We start from the raw sequence: 26,220 nt of genomic DNA, 5'->3' as shown, positions 1-26,220 counted from the left end.
TCCACATTGAACACTTGAACTGAGCGTGTCTACACACATACATAGTTTCCTCTTTTATTAAAGCACAACCTTTATGTTTTGTGAGTATAAACACCAAAAAAATGTACTTGATATATATTTTTGGAGCACTGGCTATAACAAGTGGAGTTTTTAGCCAAGAAGACGCAACAACCGTACTGCCAGAGGTTCGAGGTAAGCTTTATTTGTTCAGAAACACACTCGTTCTCTCTCCTGCAGACACGAGCCTGTTGGATCTGTCCAAGCCTGTCTCTTTTCCTCCCTCAATAGAAGTGTTTGTAGCCGTGGGTTCATCTGTGAAGATCCCGTGCGCTGACGGAGAGGGAAAAGGGGTGGAGTGGAGATTCAACAGCTCAGTGCTCGTCTCAAGCCCTGTTCTCTCCATACAGAACACGAGTCTGAAGGATCGAGGCTTCTACACCTGCCACCAACCAAATGGAAACCTCATACAAACAGTATCTCTAAATGTGGGATGTAGGTTGATGCTTATTTAAAGGAAGTCTGCTAAAAATGTCAGAGAGCTTAAACTGAAATTACATTGAAATTTCATTCTGTTTGCTCTATTTAGATCCGCCTTCTCCTCCGAATGTGAATTGTTGGTCTCCAAGTTACCCTAAAAGAGCAATCTGTTCCTGGACACTGACTCCAGATCCCATACTTCCAACACATTATATTACTACATACAGGTATCTGTATATTAAAATGCATTGGTACAATACAAAGTTTGAATTGTGTGTGTGTATATATATATATATATATATATATATATATATATATATATATTTGATGAATTTAAAATGTAGTATAATACACAGTGAAATCCCCAGAGTTAAATCAGCTCTGCTCAGAGTACATATGGTCCCTCTCTAAATAGTGTTAAAGTAACACTGAAGAAGAGTTAAAGTTAATGAGATAATTAAGCAATTAATAAGGCTGTGACTGAAGTCAGCTGTAGTTCTTGTGTTTCTCTTTTCTTCAGTGATTCTGCTTGTTAGCAGCAGGTGTTCATCACTAATACGCAATCATTACTTAATTGTTTAATTATCTCCTTAACTTTAACTCTGCTTAAGTGTTACTTTAACACTGTTTAGAGATGGACCATATGTACTCTAAGCAGAGTAGATTTAACTCTGGAGATTTCACTGTGTATTTCAGAATATTTGCTTCTGAATTTAAATTTAGGAGCTTCTCAGAGCCACTCTCAAGTGCCCGTCAGTGTCAGAAACGGGCAGAAGGAGACAGGCAGTGTGTGCTGGAGGAACTGGAGATCTTCGCCAGAGAACCGTCTCTTCTCAACATCACAGCTGTTAATGCTCTGGGAAGCACAACATACATGTGGCCATTTATTTTTGAGCAGATAGGTGAGATTTTCATTGTACCGTTCCCTTTATTCCACTGGTTTGCAAACAGTCTGTATTTTTATTTTTAAATATTATATAGGCTAATCAATCACATAATCAATATGGGGGGAAAATCTGAAAAAATATTCATGCACATAAATATTTACAGTGGCTTGTGAAAGTTTTCAAATGTATTTTTTTTTTTTTTCACATTTTGTAATAAATTTGCAAAGTCATCACAGATCTGTTTCTTGTTGTCATTATGGTGTATGAAGTGTAGATTGATGTGAAAAAATCATTTAAAGTAGTTTAACGTAAGGCAGAAACAACAAAATGTGAAAAAATGAAGGGGTTTGAACACTTTCACAAGCTACTGTACTTTAATCTATGTCACTACAGAAAATACTTTTGCTGCTTATCAGTGTTCACATCTGGATGCCTCTGCCATGAATGAGTGTTTTAATTCTCGTCTGTGGTTGTGTTGTAGTGAAACCCGATCCTCCGGTGAATGTGAGCGTAATGGTAATGCCGGGCAGGAAGCTGTCAGTTCAGTGGGCTCCTCCACCCACCTGGCCGGACCCCGTCAACTTTCTCCTGAAATACACAGTCAGATTCCACTGGGGCAAACCTGAGATGGCCAGAACTGTGAGACTCCTGTAGACAGTCTGCAATCATAGCTGTGGAGCACCATCAAAGCAGTATTTATACATCTTTCATTCTCTGTTTTCTAGCTTGGCCCATATGAGTCTAACAAAATGGTTCTGAGTGGACTGGTGGCGGGAAGGACTTATTACATCCAAATATCTGCGAAGGACTTCCTGGATGACGGGCGGAGCAGTGACTGGAGTGCACCGATACGAGCCACTATACCCATCAACTGACACCACAAATCACTACATCAATCACTTCATCGGTTGTGTTTAGATGTTTATTATTGGTACCAGAAGGGTAACCGTTTATAACGGCAATGATAACCAACATGCGAGCTCAATGTGCAGAATGTTATTAATCTGAAAAATACAGAAGCTCCACCTGCAAATAATCACAAAGCTTGAAAGCATTTCAAGAGTTCTTATCTAAACTTTATTACTGGTTTGTGAAACAATAAAATCACACTTTATCAAGCAGCAAAAGAAAGACAAAAATGAATGACAGTTCTGATTTAGAAAAAGTTTCATTTGAAAATCACTTGATTGTTTTTAATAAAATAATGCTTTTAAAAGAATTTAAGCGTATTGGTGTTTTACTAATCAAATCTTCTATTATAAGTGGTGTTTTGTTGTATTATTTATACACTATTATAGTATTTAGTAATATTTTCAATTAGGTTTAATTTTTATATTTTCATTTAAGCTTAGATTTTTGTTGGTCTAAGTTTGCTATGTACTTGTCATTTTTTTTTTTTTTATATTTATATTTAGCTTTAATTTTTTATTCAAGTTTTAGCTTTAGTCATTTTAGCACTTTGACTTAAACTTATTTCAGTTAGTTGCAAAGGCAACATTTTCTATTTTCATTTAAGTCTGTTAAGGTTATGGTGTTTCATCTAATATTTATATTTTATTTATTAGATTGTTATTTATTTCAGCTTTATTTCAATTTAAAAATACATTTTTAATTGTTTTAGTTTTCGTTAACAATAACAATTATTATGAGCCCATTCAGAAAATAATTAAAAGAATAGTTCACACAAAAATTAAACAATCCACATGAATTGAAATTGCATGGGGAAAAACGACTGGTTTGATCAGTTCAAAACTTTTCATGTTAGAGAGAAAGAAGGTTTTGAATGAGAGTGAGTGAAGGATGTGACATTTTTTGTGGCTAGACCTTTAAATAAAATAAATCTCTTTGTATAAAATCAGGGCTGGGTGATATGGCCAAAAATATTATAACAATTTTTTTTTTTTTCCCATATCAGTCCGTATCGATATTTACTGCAATATTCATTTAGCATTAATTAGGAAGGAAATGTTTTCCACATATTTGATAGTATGGAAGCATGTTTCTGCCACTAAATAAAGAAATAAAAAAGGTAATTTTGACTTTTTATCTTATATTTCTCAAACTGCGAGATTACTGCGAGATTTAAACTCGTAATTGCAAGTTATAAAGTCGAGTCATTCAAACATTTTTCTTGCAATTGCGTGTTTTTATCATGCAATTCTGGCTTTATAACTTGCAATTGTGAAAAAAAGTAGCAATTACCTTTTTAATTTTTTATTTCATGGCAGAAACAAGCTTCCATTTGTTAGAGCTAGAGAATGAATGAAACATAACTTGTTTGTTTACAATTAAACTCCACAGAGTAGCTACAGTTTAATTTAGGGCCCCATGAAATCCATTTTATTTTCCCTAAATTCTATTTCCCATTTTTTTTTTTTTCTGAATTACATAAAGTTTTATGATTTATTACAATTTATCATCAAAAATGGTGTCTAATTAAATAAATTAATAAAACGATAACAGTTCAATCAATCTTTTAAAATGTAATCAAATGAAAATATAACAATTAATTTACAACAAAACATTGCATTTTTATTTTTGATCAGATAAGATACTGCACAACTGTAAGTATTTTTAAAAAAAATACTAATATTATTACCATAACTTTAAGAATTACATTTTAGTACACAATTGTAATATATTTCTGTCGTTATTTCTTCAAGTTAAACCGAACTTTTATTTTGACGGTTTGTCGTGAAGATCTTTTAGTCTCAGTTTTTTCAGCATGTATTTGATGGCAGTTTTTCTCAAATGAAATGGTAAAAAGCTTGTGAAATCAAAGCGGCTCATTTCTTCATATACAGAGAAACACAGTGAGCGTCACGCTTGTTTGAGTTTGTGTAGCAGATGAAACTACGGCACTCAATCACACTGAGACACAGAACATGACTGGCTGTTGTTGAGTTTATTTCTGCTGTGTGATTGGCTGTTAGATTAAACCATGTCCTTAAATATACATAATCCCCTCATCGCCTCATTTTCACGTGTGTGTGTGTTCTGATGTCACAAGGCGACGGCGCAACCGAACCTCACAGCAGCAACTTGATGAATAGCATTGTAATGTTTGAAGCAGATGTCTTTTCAAATGAGCGGCTCATTCATAATCATATCTTATCTTCACACAATAAACGCAGCGCTGAACAGGGGCGGAGCTACAGAAGGTCTATATCGAACATTTTTTCTATCGCTATCGATACCGTTGATTAATACGACACCGTTTTATCGCCAACTGTGACTGTTCCTGATACTCGACTTAATTTTCTTCCTCAACATCTAAACAGCCAAATCCTGTTTTTAGCATCGCATGAATTCAGTCTAATACGTCAACAATCAGTGGCGTCACAAACTCGGAATGACGGACACCCAGGGAGAATGACGGAGCGCGAGGCAGGTGCGCCGTCACCTTCTCCGGGCTGTGCGTGCCTGGGCCAGGCTTCCGCATGGCATCGATGGGAATATTGTGACGGCTTTGCATGGAGAAAGAAGGCTGTCTGTTCAAGTAAACACTGGGGTCGGTGCTGTTGTAGCGGCCGGGCCCCGGGGTCATGGACAGGTCCTCCGCCGGACCGCCGGCTGTCCTGCGCGCTGACATGCTGAAGCTGGCGCTGGAGGATTTGTTTGGGACGTGGGAGCCGAAGAGGTTGGGTAAGGTGTAGCGGTTGGGCGCGGGTACGGGATCCACACTGCGGTAACGCGTCCGGAAGGCCATGGTGTAAGACGGAGGTCTGTGGTGAAAGTTCAAAGGTGGAGCTTTCTCAGGACTGTAGGCTCCCGGTCCAGGAGTCTGGAATGATCCAGCTGGTCAGGAACAGAGAATCAACAGCTTAATATGATGACAGAAAAATTATGCTATTTAGCAGTACTTTCTAAATACACATTACCAAGATTCATCAGTGCATGTTTAAGCCCGGGACACAAAAAACTGCGCTTCAACACACCACTTTATATACTTCAGTATATCTTCAATTAGACCTCAGCACTACTTCCACATAAGTAAAGTGCATTAAGTACAAAATTAGTTTAATTTAGCAGACTTTAAGTATACCAGTTTAGAATACCAAAAGTACAATTGCAGGGTATTTTTATTTAGCACATAAATATATAAATGTATTTGTAGTATACTTAGCTCAAAATAAATGTATTTCAAATAAATTTTAGTATATTTTTTCACTAGGGAATAGTCTATTTTCGTCAATCAAATTGGGAAACTGAAACTTGGACTGCAAACTGATATACAAACCTTAAACAAACACTCTTCTTCATTCCAGTCGGCTCATGTTATTATGAAAATATTCATGAATTGAATTCTCAGGTAAGATAATAAAATCATACAAAAACCATAAAAAATGTGAATGACATAAACTAATTTAAATCAATAGATACATTTAAAGCTATTGATTTAAAAATATTGATTATGTACACTAAAAAATGTTTGGTTGAAAACAAAACAAGTTGGATTAAAAATTGTTTTAACCCAGCGATTGGGTTAAATGTTTGCCCAACCTGCTGGGTAGTTTTATTTAACTCAACTATTGTTTAAAAAAAACTGTATTGCTCGCTTAAAATGAACCTAATGGATGTTGGAAATGCACATTTATTAATAAGTTTAATGAATAATAATTAAACAATAAATATTTTTAATTTGCTTATTAATAAATGTTCACCTTTTGATTATTATTGTTTCCTCTAGTAATTATGTGTCTGATTTTTAATTTCCAACCTGTTTTGGGTTCATTTTAAGCCAGACATATAGTCATTTTTAACAATAGTTGAGTTTAATAAAATTACCCAGCAGGATGGGCAAACATTTAATCCAACCACTGGGTTTGTCCATTTTTCAACCCAACTTGGGTTGATTTTAACCCAGCATTTTTTAGAGTGTATATAGAAACAACATATATTATAATACAATATTTACAGTAAGTGGTTTATTACGTCATTCACACCACAGTGAGAGGGTGATAAAGAATTTATTTGGCATGATTTGCTAGTTTCGATTCTGATTAGTGGAAATTTCCTTGCAGAATCACTGGGTAACCTGCTGTTAAAAGTGATTATTTAAAAAGTAAGCTGAATTAAAGTGGGCTGGTGGATATAAAAAAAAAAAAAAAAAGCATATATACCATAAATTAACAACCTGGACTTTATGAGTTATGAAAATGTTCTTGATACAGTAATAGACAGGTATGTTTAATAAAAAAGATCAGATCAGATGAAAACCCACCTGTCTTCTTCTTTCTTCCCAGCATGGAGTACGATGGCGTACCGTCTTTGCCAAAGCGTGTAATTTTGGCATCTACATGGTACTGCGGTCCTGGACTGGAATCCACTGACACCACTATTCAAAAACAGCATTATGGGAAAACAAGCAGAATTTACTCATTTACATTTGGTAGACATGCAAAGCAACATAAATTTAATTAGGCTCAAGCGTTCCTTGCAGCGCTCTACTGTTCGAAATGCTTTTTAACATTAATTAAAATGGATCTAAATCAAGCATATGGATTTTATTATCTTAATACGCCAGAGAAATCACATTTATCATTTTATTGCATGCCGTTGTTTGTGATATAAAGTCCAGATGTGTATTAATACTTTGATCAAACTGGGTGTTCTCAACCCGCTCCAGTTCCTTCCAAACAAGTGTTACATGTCACTAATTAGGCGTGTAAGTGTGTGCCTGAGTGTAAATCCACCTACTATTTCAGTACGGCGCTGGAGACACTAATTAATCTATAAAATTATCAGTCCATACAAGTGTCGTGTTGATATATATGTACTTTCTGCATGAACAAGCATGTTAAAAGCATTCTCGAGTGATTAAACCTAGCATTAGTTGAGTGGATCATGTCATCTGTCAGCGTGAGAAGTGTCTGATTTCATGTCGTGTCACTCACTGTTGCTGCTCATGCGGCTGTGGAAGGAATAGGCTGGACTGCTGGGTTTGGTGTAGTCGTGGTTTATGTAACCAATAGTGGGCGGAAGAGCGTAGCGCCCGGGACCGGGTCCTGCGGGAACACACAAAAACAAGCTGTGCAGAGCCTTTTAGGGTTACACTTTATTTTAAGGTGATGCAGTTACTCACATAAGTACTGAGTAATATTAATTAACTACATGTTCTTACTATAGAGTTATGCTTAGTGTAAGTTACTAAGTTAGTTATGCATAATTTACTGTTATTACTCTTCTGGAAAGCAGGGCGGGGAGCAGCAGCTCATTTGCATTTAAAGATACATGCATGAAAACAGCATGTTCTCTTTTACGCTTGAATGGCCAAAAACACACAAAATTATTCCAAAATGCTGGTTTTGTGGAGTATCCTTGTAAGCACAGTCTCAAATGAGTTAAATAAAGTCTTAAATTAACGTAAAAAGTGAGGAAATGGAATACATGTGCGGCAGCTCTTAAAGTGACAGCAGCCTAATAAACCTGCTGCTGTCTGTGTCATTAATGATAATCAAAGAACAAAAGACAAAGAGAAATCACTCTCTGCTCTCGACTGAATAACTTTGATAGATTTAATAAGGATTATTCGATATTTAATTTATAATTTATGCAGTGAATACTGTTAAGTTTTTGATAGCTTTATTCAATTTCCTACCTGTTAGATCAAATATTTAAAATATACTGTCTTTATGTTGTTTTTAACTAATTTGGAGATTAAACGTGAAATTATTACAATATAAAAATAAATTAAAAACTTTAATGTTAGATGTGATTAATCGCGATTAATCACAGAAAAAAAGTGATTTAGTTAGTTATTTTTTTTAATCTATTGACAAGTAATGTGTAACTACGTCACCTTAAAATAAAGTGTTACCCCTTTTAGCATTTATTACCTGAACTGTGTTGGGTAATTCATGCAAAACAATTAGTAAATACTGTATTGGTTATCAATCATTACATGGGGTAAAAAATGAAAAGAAAACTTGTTGTATTACCAATGGGACTTATGGGTAAAATAAAGGTAAATAATAAATAAATTATGGTTGTATAAGCAGGGTTATTATCACTAGACTAGAACTATTAACTATTATTTTTATTAAATGAAATAAAGATGGAAAAACTTGAATGAAAAAAAAAATCAAAACTGAATTAAGTTTAAGTTGAAGCACAAAAAATTACTAACTGGAAAAACAAAAACTGAAATAAAAATAAATTAAGCCTAAATAATATTATATTACATAATAAAATGACTAAAAATGAAAACCGAAAATATAAAAATGAAAACTAATTCAAAATTTTAATAAAAAAAAACTATAATAGTATATAAATAATACTAGAATAACATTGTTTTTAAATGATTGTACAGTAATGACTGATTACATATACATGGCTGATTAATTTTGTCAGACAATATGAGTTATACATCTGCTATCTACATTCCTCAGAGTCATTTCCTTTTTTATTAAATCTAAAATAAAACTATGGAATGTGATTCATGCGAGACATAAAAGGTCACACATGCTGCGCACATTTCTAAAGTCCAGGAGAACCCTGGCTGTAAACTTTCATTTGAAATCGTTTGAATTTTGTTACACAGTTAAATGTCACACCTTTTCAAAGCTTTGAAACAGACAAAAGAAGTTCTATTCTCAGAATGATACAAGCAGGTGTTGCAATAAAAGACCGAACTGACAGTTTCTTTCATCAAACTGCCAATCCACTCTCAGGAGCCAAAGAGGAGCATGCGGTGCATGTCTGAACTACTTACAAAGCCCTGCGCTAAAATAAATCGTCAGATCTCCTCGCTTTGCTGAATAATTCTTTCGACACAATCGTTTCCACAAATGAATATCCTGAAATGAGCAGTCACAAACTCACCTCGTTCCCTGCCGGCGATGATGGGCCGCCGTCTCACCACTTCCCCCATGCCGATTATATTTTCTGGCTAGCTTAAAGAACCCACAGCAAAATCAGCAGCAAGAGTGTTCAAGGAGGTCCAGTAAAGGTTGAAGTTTCAGTTTAGACACACTGGAGAGATACAACTGCGGCCTGAATTATAAATGAATCGTACAAGCACAAGAAACCTTATCCTTGTCCAGGCTACAAGAACTTCCATCTCAATATCTTTACGCATAACAGATTTCCAAACATCCATCACTGAGTACAAAAGAACACCTGCACTTACACCTTGGCAACTTCTGTGTAATCGACAGCTAATGAACTAATTACACAATGTGAGACAGTCAACAACTGTGTGAAATTACTAATAGAACCACTTTATTCTTTAAAATCTGCCTCGAATGTACTTTATTCCATCAACTTGTGAAATAAAAATATTGGTAACACTTTACATTAAGGTCTGATTAGTTAACATTAGTTAAAGCATTAACTAACAATTAGAAATACAACATTTACTAATGTTAGATAATAAAAATGTGAGTTCAGAGTGCATTATTAACAGATGCAACTTTTGCTTGATTTTAAATTTCGCTTTGGATAAAAAACGTCTGCCAAATGAATAAATGTAACCGTATTAGTAAATGTTGAGATTAACATTAGTTAAGATTAATAAATGAAGTAAAGGTATTGTTTGTTGTTAGTTCATGTTAAACTAATGTAGTTAACTAATAAAATCTTATTGTAAAGTGTTACTGAAATATTTTCACCACATTCATAATTTAAAGGAAATATCAGGGACTTTCAAAAGTGTGATTTCCAGGCCAATCAAAATGACATTTTTTTACACTTTATTTTATGGACGCTTGTTTTCCGCTCAAAATTGCATGATATAAAGTCAGAATTGTGAGTTATAAAGTCAGAATTGTGAGATATGAAGTCAGAATTGAGAGTTAAAGTCAGAATTATGAGATATAAAGTCAGAATTGAGAGTTAAAGTTAGAATTATGAGATATTAAGTCAAAATCGCGAGATATAAAGTCAGAATTGTGGGTTATAAAGTCCGAATTGTGAGATATAAAGTCCGAATTGTGAGATATAAAGTCAGAATTGAGAGTTAAAGTCAGAATTATGAGATATAAAGTCAGAATTGAGAGTTAAAGTCAGAATTTTGAGATATTAAGTCAAAATCGCGAGATATAAAGTCAGAATTGTGGGTTATAAAGTCCGAATTGTGAGATATAAAGTCCGAATTGTGAGATATAAAGTCAGAATTGAGAGTTAAAGTCAGAATTGTGAGTTATAAAGTCAGAATTGAGAGTTAAAGTCAGAATTGAGAGATATAAAGTCAGAATTGAGAGTTAAAGTCAGAATTGTGAGTTATAAAGTCAGAATTGCGTGATATAAAGTCAGAATTGCAAGTTATAAAGTCAGAATTATGAGATATAAAGTCAGAATTATGAGATATAAAGTCAGAATTATGAGATATAAAGTCAGAATTGCGAGATATAAAGTCAGAATTGCAAGTTATAAAGTCAGAATTATGAGATATAAAGTCAGAGTTGCAAGATAAAAATTCGCAATTACCTTTTTTATTTTTTTATTTAGTGGCAGAAACAAGCTTCCATATTATTTTAGGGTCCACTTTAGACATTCTACTAACTATAAGTAACTTTGCACCTACATGTAAACTAACTCTCATTATAGTATTAGTAGAGTGTTAGGTTAGGGTTCGGGTTAATAGAATAAGTTTACATGTAGTTGTCAGTAGAATCAACTACATGTAATAGTTATAGTCAGTAGAATGTCTGTTAGGGAGCATCAAAATAAAGTCTTAGCAGATATTAAGCAGACAGTCTATTAATACTCTAATGACTGCTAGTTGTCATGTAGTTGCAAAGTTACTTATAGTTAGTATAATGTGGACCACTTAAATAAAGTGTGACCCATTGTTTATTGAAAATGAATGGCAGTTCAAAAGGTTAGTTGGTGAACCCTGATGAAGAAAGCATAAAATGGATACATTACATCGATAGAATCCGTCAAACTCGCTGTTCCCATGGACACCTTTCAACCAGTATTCAAAACAAATGAAACGTCTGGAACCTGCTCTCGTTTCTGTGGCATAGTTTTACAGTAGGACGTCCCGTATCACGTTACTCTGATTTAACAGTGGGAAGCTGCTTCAAACTAGTGATGCATTGCTTTAAAACAGCTCTAAACTGATGAAATACTGTGTAAAATGTAAGAAAGTGTGTCTGGTGAAAGCAGAGACATCATCCCTGACCAGTGAGCGGACATTAAACATTAACCTGCTGTATCTTCAGACTCATGTAGAAGCGGGTAACACTACAGCTGACCTCTGGCATGCAGCCGGAGAGGACTAAAGAGCCGTAGGTCAAGTTACTTTTGAGTTGAGAAAATTAAGCATCTAAACAGATCCGTCACCTGGTTTGCATATAGCTGCTCATCATCAACATACACTCCAAGAGTTTGATACCTCACAAGTTTTAAATAAAAAGCAGGGAATGTCATTCTGAAACTTGATACTGAGCATATTATTGATCTCTGTACCATGAAAGTGCTTGAGGACTCACTTTACAAACACTTATATGTGAAATAATACTCGGGATTATGGTTACAGTTAGAAGAGCGTAGACTGTATTTTATTTTATGAACCGTATTTATTTGAATGTCAAGAAATCACACGGCTAAAATGTTAAGGACTCTAAACCCAATGGCCTAAAGCGTTTTATTTTTTGTTCTTTGTGGGTGTCACTTAGGGAAAAGTGAAATACTGACCGTGGAAGAGGCCAGTGTAAGAGCGCTAATTTAACCAGACAACTGCTCTACACACATTCATCTTCTTCCCTGTAGAGAATCACACTCTGGCAAAACACTTCTGCTTTGTGCAGTTGTGAAAAACTTGTTTCAAAACCAGTATTGTTGTCTTGATTTCTAAGTAAAAATATCTAAACATTCATAAACATAAATAACCTTGAGAGGAAAAAAATTGACTTGAAAAATAGCCTTGTTTTCAGAGTAAGTTGTAAAAAGTAAAGATGTAAAACTAATTCTTTTTACCCTAATTGTCTTTTACTTGTTTAAGCATACATCTAACAAAATGAGTTGATCTTAAAGCCTAAAACAAGAAATATAAACATGTGGTCTCTGAAAACAAGTCTTACTATCTTAAAAATAATTCTGAAGAAGTGTTGTCAAAAGTACCGACTTCGGCATAAAATATGTCTCTGATTGGTCATTGAGTTCACGTATTCAACAGATACGTCTCTGATTGGCCATTGAGTTCACACGCTTAACAGATAAGTCTCTGATTGACCATTGGGTTCACACGCTCAACAGATACGTCTCTGATTGGCCATTGAGTTCACACGCTCAACAGATATGTCTGTGATTGGCTATTGGGTTCACACGCTCAACAGATACATCTGTGATTGCCTACAATGATTAACGCTTCAAAGCATGTTGTAAATAGGCATCTTTGCTCTTAATGGAGTGCTTACACACAGGAGTGTTTGATATCCCTAATATATCCACTGAAAGACGCCTGCTTTCAAACACTCCCACTTTCAAAACGCTTTCAAATTCAAACATTCCCGTGGGCTTTCAAACGCTCCCATTCATTGATCATTGTACCCAATCACAGACATATCTGATGAACACAATGGCCAATCAGAGGTGTTTATGAATCTGCTCAACAGCGCTCAAAGCGTCACATATTTACATTTCAGTACTTGGTATTGAAGTCTGTATTTTTGACAACAAGTGGAATTATCCTGCTTTGTATGATTCCTAGATATGTTTATAAGACAAAAATACTGACTTAATTTTCTGTCAAAAAGTTCAGAAGTTCATAAGTTTCATCTCAAAGAAGGATTTTATAAACAATATTAGGGTTTAACAATTCAGTCAATAATAATATAATCTACCTACAATTAACTTAAAGAGACAAAACATAACTTTAAATTTAAATATGCGGATACAATTCAGTACAAAAATAAAAGCAGTAAAATGTCTCAATACATAAAATTATTTTCAAACAGTTCAATGCTACAAACACAGTTACAGTTCTGTAACCGCAACATCGGTCGGCCAAAACTTTCCTCTCCATTCATTAAATGGCCATTTTATGAGTCCACTCTATGTTTCCAACATGTTAACTTTGTCGTGATGTAGATCCTGAATATAGTGAATGTCAGTTTCATAGGTCTGTTTCTATGTATTGATATGTTCAGCATTGCATTGCAACAACGACCGGTTAGAAATAGGAGACTAAAAGTGGCAAGTTGTTCTGTGAGGTATACCTGTCAGATTCTTTAGTATAGTCACAACTGACACACTCCAACATTCATGAAAGGTACCTTTGGTGAAACTGGATGGTCTGACTATTCATTTCCAGTCTTGAAGTTACACAAACCGTTGGCTGAAAAACATCCAGGCATTTTCCATTTGTCCATGAGGAACCTTTTTAACATACAGGTTGGCTGAAGTTAGCAAGATCTGAAAACGTTACAGGTCCACGTACAGACCATGTGTCACGTCTGGCTCGTGCATAGCCGTCATCTAAGTAAATGTGCAAATTATGACCTGTAATTAATCGCTCCCCGACATGATCAAGAACTTGTCTCCACGGATATAGTCCACTTGACATGATTCAGTTTGTTTTCCTGTATAATAAGGCACTATAGAGAACTGCACAATTCAATCTGTGTCCCAGGGACCAAATGCCCGTCACCTTTTGTCGTTTGAACATCCCATTTGAGTCCAGCTGTACTTTGACTTTCTTGCACTGAGCCAAGCAGCGGTCTGGAAAATGAATTCTTCCACAGTGTGCTGTTGTTGTTAAATGTTCTGCCTGCCAGGAGCGACGTGCTATGATTTATCTCCTTGAAGAACCTGAAAGCAGACAATATTACAGTAATCAGATAAACGCCCCAGAACACGAAAGGCTTCAAATAGCCATTCAAAAACAATCTGAGATCAGGGTTCCTGCACGGATTGCGATGGCAAAAAATGATAGTTAAAAAAGCCATATTTGTGGTGTAGATATTCTACACAGGCTTATCTCTTATTGGTAATGTCACGACGTGGCGGCAGATCATCTGATATGATGCAGACTCTAGTTTTTGATCAAATTAAGCATACACCATTTGTCTTGTTTAACACGTTCATTTTGTCAACATTTGCTATAACCAGCAAAGTAAACCAAAGAAGTCTGATTCACACAAAAGCATTTTCTGCAAGCTTTTTTCAAGGTACATTTAGGTGTCTTTCCCAAAAAGGACACTTGAAGATTCAAAAAGTACACCAAATAACCAAATGATATAAGGAGTCCACATAATTCATAAATGTATGCATATCAAAGCACCAAATATTACAGAAACTTTCAGAATTCACGGTGTACAGTATGTGTACAGTGCAACAGCAAAGATCTTGTTTGCATTTTAGACAAGTTGCAATTGATTACAATCCGCATCCATCAAAACTTTACTAGCGAGACGCTGGTTTGCTTTATCCAGCCGAGAAACGTAGTTTGCATAGTTTGGCTATACTCAGCGTGATGCATGAGGGCTCGCACTCTTCAGAAACAATCATAGAATATGACAGAGCTTGTGTTTTAAAGCGAAACACACAGGAATAAATAACGGTCATACATGCCCGTCTACCACGTGTTTCCATAGAAAAACGATTGTGATTACAGCTAGTGATTACAGTTTACAAAGTTATAGTTATGGATATTTTTCTTACAAAAACCCATTGCTTTGATTCAGAAGGCCTTTATTAACCTCCTGGAGTCGTATGGATTACTTTTATGATGGATGGACTATCCCTTTAATGTGTTAACGTTGACAGCCCTAGTTTTTTGTATAACACAGATCACAACACACGCAAATGGTCTCTGCTGGGAATATTTTGGAGTGAACGACAATCCCTGTCATTTCCAAAACAAGATTACTGTGGAATCTGACAGATGTGAGCTCTGAACAAAATACATGTTGAATGAAATGTCATTACTGAAGTTTATTTAAACAGTCCAGTTTACTTCAATGGTTTATGAAAAGTTACCTGAAATCATATGAGTCGCCTGGTGTTATTTACTTCTGTGGTTACCGAGCAAAACACAGGAAACTCAGTACAATAACACAAGAAGCACTTTAATTCAATTAACTCGGGTAACTCCAATAACTCAGGGCAATGGATCCAGTCTCACAGTGTTATGAGAGCAAATATTCCTGGCATAACACGGTCAAAGAAACGAAAGCTGAAGAAAACCAGACTCTTAAACCGTGATTAATGGGGTGTGAGTTAAAAAAATGTAGAATGTGAAGGAAAATCTCCTTACCTACCTGGTTGCGTGTTTTGTGGGATTTCTGCAGCCAGACCCGCCACTGATCATAAAGTTTGATGCTCATACCGCTGCAACCGTAGGCGTGTTTGCGCACCCAGCCGAAGAACTGCTTCAAGTCCCGCCGCAGCGTGGAGTTCTGCTGCCCTGCCTTCGAGTCACATGACCCCGTCAGGAGTCGCTCTGCAGGGCGAAAGACAGAAATCAACACGCGTCCGTCCAGGGAGACAATCGTGCATCAAGCTTATCACAGATACAGGCCACAGTTTACACAGCCAACCAAACACAAGTTGGGATAAAAATAAATCCTTTTCCATTTTAAATAAACAGCATGTTTCTGAGCTCCAGATGTGGGCCGCCCCAGAAGAGTTAATGTGCAGAGGAGTTAATCTGTTAATCTCCAGAAACAATCCTCTGAAAAAATACATCCAACACTCCCCCGTTGCTCTCTGGCAAGCCACAAAATGGGGAGATGTATGACTGAAGTAATGCGTTGCATGTGCTAGTTGGTGTCTGCTGGACCGAGCATCGTCTCCGAAATATGTATCTGATTATCGTATGGACGGCACGACACTTCCAAAATGTGAAAATACGATGAAGGTCAGCGAAGGCAACATCTCAATCCAACTCTCGCTGCTACCATTTAACTAGAGACCCTGGATAGATGTATTTCTTTTCTATGTTGGTTTTGGGATTTCTGCTATTTTTGATAACAAAAACTGTTAAATAAGGCAGGAAATATTTGATAAATAAGGCGAGCTTGAATCAAACTCATATTTTTCCCATTGCACTGCAAGACTGCTAGGCCAGTCCAAGATTAAAACAATTATAATTTCATAATCTGCATGAATGGATATTCAAACACAATAATTGCTATTGACAATCCTCATTTTTGCTGTGGGAGATTCTCCAGCTTTGTTGTTGTTGAGCTGTTAAAGCTCCGCCCTATTCTGGAAAGGGGGCGGGAGCAGCAGCTCATTTGCATTTGAAGGGACACACAAAAACGGCGTGTTTTTGCTCACACCCAAATAGGGGCAAATTTGACAAGCTATAATAAATGATCTGTGGGGTATTTTGAGCTGAAACTTCACAGACACTTTCTGGAGACACCAGAGACTTATATTACATCTTGTGAAAGGGGCATTATAGGTCCCCTGCAACAAAAAAAAGCAAAGCGAAACCACTGTACTTTGATATTTACCTGGTACTTTTAAGAAATAGCATGGTAAACTTCCAAAGAAGTTTGCAAGGATAGCGTAAATTATATTTCTCTCACCGCTGTGTGGTGTTGAGGCTGCAGTAGGGTGACTCCAGTCACTCCAAATCCCTGCTTTCCTAGATCCCAGAATCCCTACTGGATTACAGCGCACCTGCACAAAATACACTGTGCCCGGCCGCAACCCCGCCAGCCTGCAGGAAGTCTGGTTCCCAACATCATCAACCACCTGCAGAGAAAGACACCCAAAACAGTCTGTTACATCAAACACCTACAGCGGCCACACACACACAAACACACACACCGTTACCCTAACGGGCATATTTAATGTTCTCTATAAGAAGAAAAAAAGCCATTCACTTTCAAAATCCTTAAGCAAGTTCACACAAGCTCATCTACAAAGAAGAACAACAAAGAAATTTCCCCCCTTTTGTGCTCCTGCGGGATACACCAACATATATCAGAGACAAAGACAGGGACACACACATCAATAATTGTCCTGCCTTCTGGCTCTACATACACACACGAGCATCAACACTACCCCGAGAGGAAATCTGTTATCTGTTACTTATTACAGATTGAGTAATTGCACGGGTGCAGACAGCATCAACGGGGCCATGCCAGGCTCGATTCCTCCTGCTTCCTAAAGCAGAGGTAGAGTCGGGATTCAGGAATGTGGGAACGGCCTGGGCCCCTGTAATTATTTACAATCCCGGTTCCCCTGAATCAGTCGCTCCATTTCCAGACTCACATTTCAAAAGCTACAAACATGGTTAATATGCACGGCTCCGTAATCCGAGCAGCGTCATTACTATTGGAACGTGATGAGTGGCAGAATGTTAACATCATCAGGTTGGCGTGTAACAGGCACGCTGGGTAATTATTTCCCGTCGTACAGACTATGTAAGCAGTTGAGAACGGCCCGGGTGATAATACGGCTTTCTAACGCACTTTGAAAACAACGGATCGTTGCTGTGATGTGCTTTTGATGGTCACTGTCATGTTTTGATTTTGCTCTGATGGGTAAAGGGGGGGATTATGTAACCCAACTCTGCCCAGCCTCAGGAAACCTGCCAACTGATTGGATCCATATGAGCGGAATGGGGACAGAGAAAGCTTAAGTTTATTTGAAGCCCTAAAGTTTAGCCGGACTCTTCCGTGGCCGGAGGACTGGAAACCATGTGCTGTTCTGCTACAGCTGGAAATGACGTTTCAGACAAGTAATACAAACAGCACAAATTCTACTGAAACATGGCTGTTATCTTTCGAACCGCTCTAATTAATCATTGCTCCGCTCTGCAAATGCTTTCGAATTCAGATACTGACATTGGCTCACAATCTGCACTACAAAAACAAGAGTGTGTGGCGGTGGGAAGATGGTGCCAGTAATGAGGATGATGGTATTGTATGATGGAGAGATTCTGTACCTTCCAGTCGCTGCTCTCCTCCAGTCTGTATCTGATCTGATATTTGGCCTGAAAGAGGAAGTCTTTCAGAGCAGGCGGCGTCCCCCAGCGCACAGTCAGCTGGTCCTCCAGGTCTCCCACTCGACTCACCGTCACGTCCGTCGGTGGATCTGTCGTCACTGGAGAGGAAAACAAACAAACAACAGAATAAGACTGAGACACTGCGACAAAAACACCTTATTCTTGAGTTCTTGAACTGGAATTTGAATGGAATGACAGGAAGAAGATTTTGCCCATCCATCCATCCATCCATTCATCCTTTCATCCATCCATCCATCCATCCATTCATCCTCTGTCTATCCATCCATCCAACTATCTGCCCATCCAACCAGCCATCCTCTGTCTATCCATCCATTTACCCATCCATCCACCCATCCATCCACTATCCATCCATCCATCCATCCATCCATCCATCTATCCAACCTCTATTCATCCATCCATCCATCCATCTGCCCATCCATCCAACCTCTATCCATCCATCCATCTGTCTATTCATCCATCCATCTATCTAACCATCCATCCTCTGTCTATCCATACATTTACCCATCCATCCACTATCCATCCATCTATCTGTCCATTCATCCATCCATCCATCTAACCATCCATCCTGTCTATCCATCCATTTACCCATCCATCCACCCACTATCCATCCATCTATTTGTCCATCCATCCATCCATCCATCTATCTGCCCATCCATCCTCTATCCATCCATCCATCCATCTATCTAACCATCCATCCTCTGTCTATCCATACATTTACCCATCCATCCACTATCCATCCATCTAATTGTCCATCCATCCATCCATCCATCCATCCATCCATCCATCCATCCATCCATCTATCTGCCCATCCATCCTCTATCCATCCATTTACCCATCCATCCATCCATCCATCCATCCATCCATCCTTTCATCCATCAATCCACCCACTGTCTATCCATCCATTTACCCATCCATCCATCCATCCATCCAACTATCTGTCCATCCATCCATCCATCCATCTATCTAACCATCCATCCTCTGTCTATCCATACATTTACCCATCCATCCACTATCCATCCATCTATTTGTCCATCCATCCATCCATCCATCCATCCATCCATCTAACCATCCATCTTCTGTCTATCCATACATTTACCCATCCATCCACTATCCATCCTTCTAATTGTCCATCCATCCATCCATCCATCCATCCATCCATCCATCCATCTATCCATCCATCCATCATCCATCCATCCATCCATCCATCCTGTCTATCCATCCATTTACCCATCCATCCATCCATCCATCCATCCATCCATCCATCCATCCAACTATCTGTCCATCCATCCATCCATCCATCCATCCATCTATCTGCCCATCCATCCTCTATCCATCCATCTATTTGTCTATCTATCCTTTGTATTGTAATTCAGTTTAATCCTACTTCAAATTTAAATTCTGCATCCTGATTATGAACTCTGCATGAAATAAATAACACACTAATAGACTGGCAAAGAAAATTGGATTCAATTAGTGTCATGGCAGTCTAAAATGTACAGAAAACAGAAACACACAATTTCAGTCCGTCCACAACTACTGATTATTTCAGTATTTAGTATAGTAGATATCCTGCTCTCCCAGAACTCTAGTCTGCCTCAAAAAACAAAAGCCTTGTGATTACTTTGTCCTAAAAATGGAGCTCATTGCATTGGTATCTTAAAACAACAACAATAACAACAAAAACGTGCAAGCCAATCACCAATCAAATATTATATTATATTATATTATATTATATTATATTATATTATATTATATTATATTATATTATATTATATTTTTCCGCTTTGCATTTTGGTGAAGCTGCTATAAAATCACATAGCACAGAAAATGCTTCACATTCCAAGTAATTGTAGTGTTCCTGGATCTCAGAGCTGTTGTTTAATTAGTCAGATGAGCATTGTCTCTGTTGCTAAGGCGGTGGAGGCACTAGGCGTGGTGGCTGTGTCATAACTATGGCATGTTTCGAGGAGCACCCACCTTCCTTTACTGCACTTTCCATTCAGAATGGCCCTGCCTCCCCCTTCAGGTGCAGTTACACTGATTTACACACACAGGATGTCAAAGATTTCTCATCTCCTTCTTAAGGACACGTGGGGGTGGGGGCTTTAGCTCAGTGTTAAGGCTATTTCAATTTAATTTCAAATACTTTCTAATGTCTTGCCAAGACGCAATGCCCCTCGACTCAAGTCCTAACCACACTAATTCCATTTTTATTAACATGTTTGTAGTTTAAAATGTCTGTTTGAAGAGATTATGTGCAAGCTTGGCCTCCACTCAAAGGATTCAACAAAACAGACAAGTCACATTGCTAAACAGTAGCCCCAGGCCGGGCCGGGTACTGGGATTAGCGAAAAACTTCGTAAAAATTCCATTCGCTGTCTGTAAAGGAGGGGGCTGCGAGTAGGTGGGCAGATCCTGAATGACGCTGCGATGGACCGCTGCAATTCGTCATGCCTCCTCCTGGTTTTACAAGGAGTGGCGCTCTCACGTTGCAAGTGGTCCTCTCATATTGCCCATGAGGAGAACACCTGGGGCTCGTGTCTGATACGGGGTCAAAGGTCACGCACACTCACCCACGTCTAAGATATCCAAGTAGATGACGTCAGATGTTGCGGTTCCGAGTTGGTTAGAGGCCTCCACCCATATCTCGTAGGGCGTGAAGAGGGCGAGGTCACGGGGGATGTAGCATGTGTACGGCTCTCCCGCGTTGTAGTCCTCACACTCCTTCTCTCGTCCGTACCACCTACAGGTGCGCACACAAGTTTAGTTCTCTGAAATGAAACTGTCTGGACACAATGTATTCGTATATGAAGACTTTTTAATGGAAAGAGCCAATGTGGGAATGGTTCTTTAATTATGGCTTAGAATGAGGATATGAAAATTGTTGTGTCTGGAATCTGCATTTCATCTGCTCACTGGGCATGAAAGCCAATGTTAATTACAAAATATATATAAATATAAGGCATGTGCCCATCAGGAGGGATTAGCACATCCTTGAACATCCTTCCACTGTCCTCCAGTGAACAGGCATGTGGGAACATGAACTATACAAACAAGATAAGGCGTGAATTTGGGAAGAGGCATTAACACGAGTGTGAATGACCTGTGGCACTGACCTGAGCTTATATTTGAGTGTGTATTTGGTCTTGATGAAGGTCTCTCCCTGGCCCCCGGGGGCCCATCGACAGGTGAGGTCTTTAGTGTTCCTGGACCAGCAGGTGAGGTTCACAGGCTTCTCAGGAGGCACTGAAAACACACGAGGATGATGAGATTTCACTGAGCTGTCAAAGTGAGTTAGTGGAAAGTGACTCATGCCTCTCATAACACCTCATTAAAGCTATAAAACTTGATGATTTCCACTACTTACAACACACAATTCTTTAGTATGGAAAATCACTTAAAGCTTGGTGGTTTAAAGTCAACATGAACAGTGTTTGCAACCCATTTTACTTCTGTAATATTATTTCTGAGTGAAATAAAAATGGAAATAGAAAGATTTCGTAACATTATCACTACTGTTCAAAAGTTAGGGCGTCAGTAAGTTTTGGAAAGAAATTAAAGAAATTAATACTTTTATTTAGCAAAGATGCATTAAATTGATCAAAAGTAACAGTAAAGACATTTGTCATGTTGCAAAACTTTATATTTCAGATAAATGCTTTTTTCGAACTTTATATTCATCATATAATCCTGAAAAAAAAACTGTTTTCAGCATTGATAATAATAATAAATGTTTCTTGAGCAGCATGCCTCTAATAACACCTCATTAAAGCTATAAAACTTGATGATTTCCTCTACTTACAGCACACAATTTTCTAGAATGGAAAATCACTGAAAGCTTGATGTTCAGACTTTCAGAAAATAGTCGGTTTTGTGGTTTAAAGTCAACATGAACAGTGTTTGCAACCCATTTTACTTCTGTATATATTATTTCTGAGTGAAATACAAATGGAAATAGAAAGATTTTGTAACATTATCACTACAGTTCAAAAGTTTGGGGTCAGTAAGTTTTGGAAAGAAATTAAAGAAATTAATACTTTTATTTAGCAAGGATGCATTAAATTGGTCAAAAGTGACAGTAAAGACATTAATAATGTTGCAAAACTTTATATTTCAGATAAATGCTTTTTTTGAACTTTATATTCATTAAATAATCCTGACTTTCAACATTGATAATAATAATCATAAATGTTTCTTGAGCATCAAATCATCATATCAGAATGATTTCTGAAGGATCATGTGACACTGAAGACTGGAGTAATGATGCTGAAAATTCAGCTTTGATCACAGGAATAAATTACTTTATAAAATATATTAAAAACAGAAAACCATTATTTTAAATTGTAATAATATTTCACAATATTACTGATTTTTCTGTATTTTTGATCAAATAAATGCAGGCTTGATGAGACTTCTTTCAAAAACATTAAAAATAGTAATGTTTTGACCAGTACTGTATGTCTAAAATAACATACAGACATTTTAGATCACATTTTTTACAAATATATGAAGCAGCACAACCGGTTTCAACTGTGAAAGCAATACATGTTTCTGGAGCAGCAAATCAGCATATTAGAATGATTTCTGAAGGATCATGTGACACTAAAGATGCTGAAAATTCTGCTTTGCATAAATTACATTCAAAAATATATTCAAATATTGTAAATTGTAATACATTTTGTTTCAAAATATTGTTTTTTTTAAAGGTGCCCTAGAACTTTTTTTTAAAAAAGATGTAATATAAGTCTAAGGTGTCCCCTGAATGTGTCTGTGAAGTTTCAGCTCAAAATACCCCATAGATTTTTTTTATTCATTTTTTTAACTGCCTATTTTGGGGCATCATTAGAAATGAGCCGATTCAGGGTGTGTGGCCCTTTAATTCTCGTGCTCCACACCCCAAGAGCTCGCGCTTGCCTTGAACAACATAAACAAAGTTCACACAGCTAATATAACCCTCAAAATGGATCTTTACAAAGTGTTCGTCATGCAGCATGTCTAATCGCGTAAGTACAGTGTTTATTTGGATGTTCACATTGATTCTGAATGAGTTGAGGCTGTGCTCCGTGACTAACGGCTAATGCTACACTGTTGGAGAGATTTATAAAGAATGAAGTTGTGTTTATGAATTATACAGACTGCAAGTGTTTAAAAATAAAAATAGCAACGGCTCTTGTCTCCGTGAATACAGTAAGAAACTATGGTAACTTTAACCACATTTAACAGTACATTAGCAACATGCTAACAAAACATTTAGAAAGACAATTCACAAATATCACTAAAAATATCATGTAATCATGGATCATGTCAGTTATTATTGCTCCATCTGCCATTTTTCGCTATTGTTCTTGCTTGCTTATCTAGTCTGATGATTCAGCTGTGCACAGATCCAGACGTTAATACTGGCTTGTCTAATGCCTTGAACATGGGCTGGCATATGCAAATATTGGGGGCGTACATATTAATGATCCCGACTGTTACGTAACAGTCAGTGTTATGTTGAGATTCGCCTGTTCTTCTGAGGTCTTTTAAACAAATGAGATTTATATAAGGAGGAGGAAACAATGGAGTTTGAAACTCACTGTATGTCATTTCCATGTACTGAACTCTTGTTATTTAACTATGCCAAGGTAAATTAAATTTTTGAATCTAGGGCACCTTTAATCAAATAAACACAGCCTTGGTAAGCAGAAGAGATTTAAAATGTCTCTTAAAAAAATAAAAGTCGTTTTAAAAGAAAAGAAACGTTTTTCTACCTTTTTTTTGGAATAACGTTCACAGATGAATCATTCACAATAAGACGAGAAACGTGCATTATAGAAGTAAACAGGGTCAATTTTGACTTTGTGTTGACTTTAAATATTTTCAGTAATGGATGAGTGTCTTCAGCTGTCATCCTCATTTAAGTTCAGGAACGGGGCCAAGATTCCATTCAGCTGAGAACAAAAGACACTGCGTCTAAGTGTAAGACTGTGATTATATGAGCCGAACCTTAGAGAGGAGACCTCAGAGACGCAGAGAGCTTGAGTCAACACACACACACACACACACACTTATCCTAACCATGGCTCTACATTTCTTCAATCTTTTTTCCAAATGACCAGACACTCGCTTCCTCGACTTTGTCTCGCTCTCTCAATTTCCGCCTTTCTGTGTGTGTGTAATTTTCCATACTGCCACCATTCCATGTAACTTGACAAATGCGGTACATTTGTTCTGTCATACGCGTCAGTCGAGGAAAGCGCCGATAATGGACCACACAGGTGCTAAAAGCATAACAGTGGAACAGATAATATCTTAAGGGGCTTAAACAACTTTGCAGTTCATTGGTGGACAGGCAGAAAACATTAAATACTGCAACAACTGTGGCCCAGTGGCAGGGGTCAGATCATAAAGACCGTCTAATACTTCCAGGTCTGATCCGAATTCCCCGAGCTTACCCACAAAACTCATTTCATTGCATTTAAGTTGGACGGCGTTCACAATCGCCAATTAAACACACTCGGCAGTAAATACGAACAATATGTTAGACGAGACTCACTGCCAACATAGATGCAGGAGCCGGCCAGCACATGACCCCCACTGTTATGGCACACGAGGTTGTCTCCGGAGCGCTGGCGGGAGCCGGAGAGGCGCGGGAGGGTGACGCTGAGAACGCTGGGGCTCAGGACGCTGTAGGTGCTGCTGGGAAGACGCTTCCCGTTGAGCGTCCAATAGAGCGAGCCCGCGTGGACGCCGTGGTCTGGGTTGACGGAGCATGTGGCTGTCAGGCTGGAGCCGATGGGAAGAGCAGGGTCTTGAGGGAAGATGGTGGCCACCTCTGAGGAGGACGAGATAGAGCAGGTTATTATGGGCTGAGCTCATGTTATATGATGTTACAGGAGGAGACAGACCGACCTCATGACTAACACATCAAACAGTGACAGCCTAAATCAGAGCAATGTGGGATACGCTGGAAGATCAGAGAAGAAGATAATATCCATTTACTATGAAAGGGAACATATATCTGACTGTACATTATCCCAGCTAAAACATGCTGGGTTAAAAACAACCCAAGTTGGGTTGAAAATGGACAAACCCAGTGATTGGGTTGTTTTAACACAGCAGTTGGGTTAAATGTTTCCAATCACTGGGTTAAAACAACCCAATCGTTGGGTTTGTCCATTTTTAACCCAACTTGGGTTGGTTTTAACCCAGCATTTTTTTAGCGTGTAAAAGTATTTACTGCCACTTTTGATCAATTTAACGTGTCTTTGCTTATTTGTGGAGTGAAATAAGTATAAAAAGAATATAAACCTTTTCATGACTTCTTTTATTTCTCAAAGTTTTTTTTTAACCCATAATACACTAAAAAATGCTGGGTTAAAAACAACCCTAGTTGGGTTGAAAATGGACAAACCCAAAAGATTGGGTTGTTTTAACCCAGCGATTGGGTTAAATGTTTGCACAACGTGCTGGGTAGTTTTATTAAACTCAACTATTATTTAAAAATGACTATATGTCTGGCTTAAAATGAACCCAAAATAGGTTGGAAATTAAAAATCAGACACATAATTACTAGAGGAAACAATAATAATCAAAATATGAACATTTATTAATAAGCAATTTAAGAATTGTTTACTGTTTATTATTATTCATTACACTTATTAATAAATGTTCATTTCCAACATTTAAGTGAGCAATACAGTAATTTAAATAAAACCCATTCACTGGGTTTGTCCATTTTCAACCCAACTTGGGTTGTTTTTAACCCAGCATTTTTTAGAGTGAAGGGTTTGGTTTAGGGTTAGTTACTTGTAATTATGCATAATTTACTGTTGTAGTAACGTGTAACTACATCACCTTAAAATAAAGTGTTACCTAACCCAGTTATTGTAAGTGCTATAATAACAGTATGTACATGTGGAACAGGACCGTAAAATAAAG

At 37.4% G+C, this 26,220-nt stretch overlaps 3 protein-coding genes across 5 annotated transcripts in view; 1 reads left to right on the top strand and 2 right to left on the bottom strand.

The window, feature by feature from the left end:
* On the top strand, window positions 1-2,583 carry ebi3 (Epstein-Barr virus induced 3). Its single transcript, XM_048164788.1, has 6 exons — window positions 1-192; window positions 289-492; window positions 587-704; window positions 1,201-1,379; window positions 1,846-2,003; window positions 2,090-2,583. The coding sequence occupies exons 1-6, from the start codon at window positions 102-104 to the stop codon at window positions 2,237-2,239; spliced, it is 900 nt and encodes a 299-aa protein (XP_048020745.1). The 5' UTR covers window positions 1-101; the 3' UTR covers window positions 2,240-2,583.
* A 1,336-nt stretch (window positions 2,584-3,919) lies between these two features.
* On the bottom strand, window positions 3,920-9,237 carry odf3l2a (outer dense fiber of sperm tails 3-like 2a). The gene is made up of 4 exons (XM_048165023.1): window positions 9,189-9,237; window positions 7,262-7,372; window positions 6,589-6,702; window positions 3,920-5,162 (listed from the first exon to the last, which is right to left on the bottom strand). Exons 1-4 carry the CDS (start codon window positions 9,235-9,237, stop codon window positions 4,675-4,677), a joined length of 762 nt encoding a protein of 253 aa, XP_048020980.1. The 3' UTR covers window positions 3,920-4,674.
* Window positions 9,238-11,844: 2,607 nt separating this feature from the next.
* Window positions 11,845-26,220, bottom strand: part of crlf1a (cytokine receptor-like factor 1a) — a 34,587-nt gene continuing 20,211 nt past the window's right edge. For 2 of the 3 annotated variants that reach the window (XM_048162400.1, XM_048162398.1), the window contains 7 exons: window positions 24,836-25,114; window positions 21,414-21,543; window positions 20,871-21,040; window positions 18,217-18,374; window positions 16,850-17,018; window positions 15,575-15,756; window positions 11,845-14,123 (listed from right to left, as the gene is read on the bottom strand). In XM_048162400.1, the coding sequence (XP_048018357.1) occupies window positions 14,100-14,123; window positions 15,575-15,756; window positions 16,850-17,018; window positions 18,217-18,374; window positions 20,871-21,040; window positions 21,414-21,543; window positions 24,836-25,114 (1,112 nt within the window). In that variant the 3' untranslated portion in view covers window positions 11,845-14,099. Of the gene's footprint in view, window positions 14,124-15,570; window positions 15,757-16,849; window positions 17,019-18,216; window positions 18,375-20,870; window positions 21,041-21,413; window positions 21,544-24,835; window positions 25,115-26,220 lie in introns of all 3 variants that reach the window. The other variant, XM_048162401.1, reaches the window with a different exon arrangement.

Source organism: Megalobrama amblycephala, linkage group LG17 (genome assembly GCF_018812025.1).
Source record: "Megalobrama amblycephala isolate DHTTF-2021 linkage group LG17, ASM1881202v1, whole genome shotgun sequence".
Lineage (NCBI taxonomy): Eukaryota > Metazoa > Chordata > Actinopteri > Cypriniformes > Xenocyprididae > Megalobrama > Megalobrama amblycephala.
This window is presented reverse-complemented; position numbering and strand designations above follow the sequence as displayed.